Genomic DNA, 3,239 nt, shown 5'->3' with positions numbered 1-3,239 from the left:
GTATTCAGTATAGTTAAATTTTCACAAATCATGCTATAAACTTTCATAAGAGCACTAGACAAAGTTATTGTAGTTATGTATTGTTGCAATAAACAACTGATAAAATGATCTACCCTTAAATATAGTAAAGTAGTAACAAATTTTGATGCAATAAATAGGGTATGATTTAAAAATACCCCATACCCCCCCCCCCTAGACCTCACTAGTTTTCAAAGCCTGGGTACGGCCATGCTTCTTACCGAAACTGTATTAAATGGGGGGGAAAAAAAAAAAAAACGGAACAAAGGTGATGCACTAGTAATTTTGACTATATATTTGCGAGTCAAACAGATGAGGTCCTAAGCATTTTATTAAGGAATATGGTTGAACAGGTAGTGCTAGCTCTGTAAATGTATGGGCAAATATACAAGCTGATCTACTGCAACTACGGTTATATTTTGAAAGGAAGCAAAACACTGAAAAAGCTACTGTAATATGTCCAAAATACTCAAATATATATCAAATATACATATATGTTGAAAATACAGTGATCTGTTAAGGGTAACTCTGATTTTACCCCTTACAGCCCTCTCTCTCATCTAACAGATTATTCTCAATCAGGTCCTGTAGAGAGGAGAAGCTTGGTCTGTCCTCGCTGTTGAACTCCCAGCACTGCATCATAATACTGTGCACCTGAAAAAAAAAAACTTATATCAATACATTTTTACAATTACTTTACCTAATATTTGTGTGGTACTTTAGGTAACATGCTTGGTGCATGAACTTGCTTTCTATGTACAATGGAACTCAATTCAATTGGTTAATGTGATCTATACAAAAGCATTCAAATAGAAATCTGTTTTTATTTTCACCTTTGGTGGACACTGAGATGGAGCCGGTAACCTCCAGCTATCCTTGAGAAGATTAAGAAGATGGATAGCCATGGATTGACTCTGGACATTACTTCCTATCTTCTGGATACACAACTGCAACAAAGGATTTACAATAAAGCAGGTTTAACAAATTTAAAGTTTTGGAACAACATAAATTGAGTCAACGAGGACAGAATCTTTATTTTTGGTGGGTTCTCAAGGTGACAGTCATTCATTTACTGCCACTGTACTCGTACAGTAGTAGCACTATTATTATGGAGCTTTATTTACTCACTCTTTTGGGGTTTCGACTGATGTCGCAGTAAGAGAAGAGCTCGTGCAGAACAATGCCGAAACTCCATACGTCTGACTTGTGGGAGAATTTCAATTCTGAAATGGATTCAGGTGCATACCTTAATAGGACAGGACACAAAACAACAAACAAGTTGAAACAAAACATTAATGACAAGTAAAAAAAAACTGAAAAATAACATAACCGTTTAAAAAAAAACAATGCATTTGTCAACACTGAATCATTCAGAGAACTCTGGCTAACTCTGGCAAGTTTCTCCCCAAGTTCGTTCAACATTATCTGATCTTTAATAATGTTCTCCAAATGTTAGCAGAAAAAACCTTATTTATACATCTTTCATGGAAAGTTTTTTCCTAACATTTTTTTAGTTATCATTTACTTCCATTTTTTAAATGTTGCTACTTGTTTCAGAATGTTCTGAGAATGTTCATAACTAATGTTCCCATAATGTTTGCAAAATGATCAAATTAAATGTTTAACATTCGCATAACATTCGCTTTTCTGAAAATAAAATAAACCAATCTGCCCATTTTCATAATCTTGTCTATAGGTCTACACAAACCCACAATACCCAGCTGAAAACAGATTAAAAATGACTGTAAAACAATACAAGGATTAGAAGCTGGTCAATGTGAAATATTAAAATATGATACATGTGAAGTGAAGTGAAGTGACGTGACATGTGGCCAAGTATGGTGACCCATACTAGGAATTAGTGCTCTGCATTTTTCCCATCCAAAGTGCACACACACAGCAGTGAACACACACACACATACCGTGAACACACACCCGGAGCAGTGGGCATCCATTTTTGTTCTCATATTATATTTGTTATTTATATTCTGACTGATATTCAAATATATGCGTGACTCTCTCTTTCTCTCTTTTTTTATTTTGCTGCTAAGTTCACACCCTGTGTGACTAAAAAAAAGGCTTCTTTTAAGAAACTGTGTTTAACGACAATGGAAAATTAGAGGACATAAAAAACATCCAGACACACCTTATGTTCATCTGTTGTTTGGCGATAGATTAGTTCAGTTTCAGTGTCATTAACAGTTGCATAACCAAGAAACGTCTCTAGGTTACGTATGTAACCATGGTTCCCCGAAGGAACTAGACGCTGCGTCGAGATTCGCTTTGGGAACGCCCATGCATGACCACATTCTGAAGCACGTGTCAAATCAGTCCAATGGAGAGTGACAGGCCGAAGGGAAGAACTCGATATTGGTATGCTTCGCCCCCGAAAGCAAACCTTAGGAACTTCCAGTGTTGAGGGAGGATGGAAACATGGAAATAAGCGTCTTTGAGATCTATCATACAAACCAGTCCTCGGACCGAACTGGATTCTGTAACCTTTCTCTACAATCTGCAGGACCCATTTTGAGACATTTGGTAGAAGTTTCCACGCTACCAGAAAATCTACAAAGGGAACCAGCCTCTCGAGGCTGGCCTCTGGTGTTATTAGAGGAGCCAGTTCGGTGCCCTGAAGCGGATGACCAGCAGGGAACGACCGGCCTGACTGCTGTAGCATCCTCACTCGAGGGGGCGAGCTCTCCCGTGCCGTACCGTCGCCGGGCGGCAGCTGGGAATTTTGCTCGTCGGAGCTCACTGAGCCCTGAAGCACCGAGGGTGGCAGGGTTATCAGTGACTCTCCGTGAGGGCACTGAGGAGTATACTGAGGTGTTATCCTTTCCTCCCCAGGTGGGGCTGCCCTCAGAGGCCTGACGATGTTGGCGTCAGGACCGCTTAGTCGAGGTCCTTTTCGACAAAATAACAGTCCGCAGATCCGTCTTCGGTCTAGAAGACCCCGACTGAGAGCGTCGCCCCGACCCCCGTTCTTTTTGTGGAGGGGCGCGGGTTGCAACGCTCTGTTTTTGTGACTGGCGATATGAGGAGCCTGACGGCTGGGGCTGCTCCCGCTCAGCAACCCCATGGGCCTGGGAGCGACGAGGGAGGAACCGTTGAAACTCCGCCGCTTGCTTTCTCGCCTCCTGGAACCTCTCGACGACAGTGTTAACTGCGTCGCCGAAAAGGCCAGAGGGCGAAAGCGGGGCGTCTAGGAGGAAGAATCTGTC

The 3,239-nt window shown here is 41.4% G+C and overlaps 1 protein-coding gene across 1 annotated transcript in view; it reads right to left on the bottom strand.

Moving 5' to 3' along the window:
- Nucleotides 1–206: 206 nt before the first annotated feature.
- The window catches only part of LOC107598991 (tyrosine-protein kinase JAK2-like), a 20,984-nt gene continuing 17,951 nt past the window's right edge, over nucleotides 207–3,239 (bottom strand). The window contains exons 22-24 of the mRNA XM_016290472.1: nucleotides 1,147–1,264; nucleotides 852–965; nucleotides 207–672 (exon numbers count right to left, since the gene is read on the bottom strand). Coding sequence (XP_016145958.1) covers nucleotides 553–672; nucleotides 852–965; nucleotides 1,147–1,264 — 352 coding nt within the window. The 3' untranslated portion in view covers nucleotides 207–552. The remainder of the gene's footprint in view (nucleotides 673–851; nucleotides 966–1,146; nucleotides 1,265–3,239) is intronic.

Source organism: Sinocyclocheilus grahami, unplaced genomic scaffold (genome assembly GCF_001515645.1).
Source record: "Sinocyclocheilus grahami isolate Dianchi unplaced genomic scaffold, SAMN03320097.WGS_v1.1 scaffold259.1, whole genome shotgun sequence".
In the NCBI taxonomy this organism is placed as follows: Eukaryota; Metazoa; Chordata; class Actinopteri; order Cypriniformes; family Cyprinidae; genus Sinocyclocheilus; species Sinocyclocheilus grahami.
The sequence above is the reverse complement of the archived record's forward strand: the minus strand, read 5'-3'. Positions and strand labels throughout refer to the sequence as shown.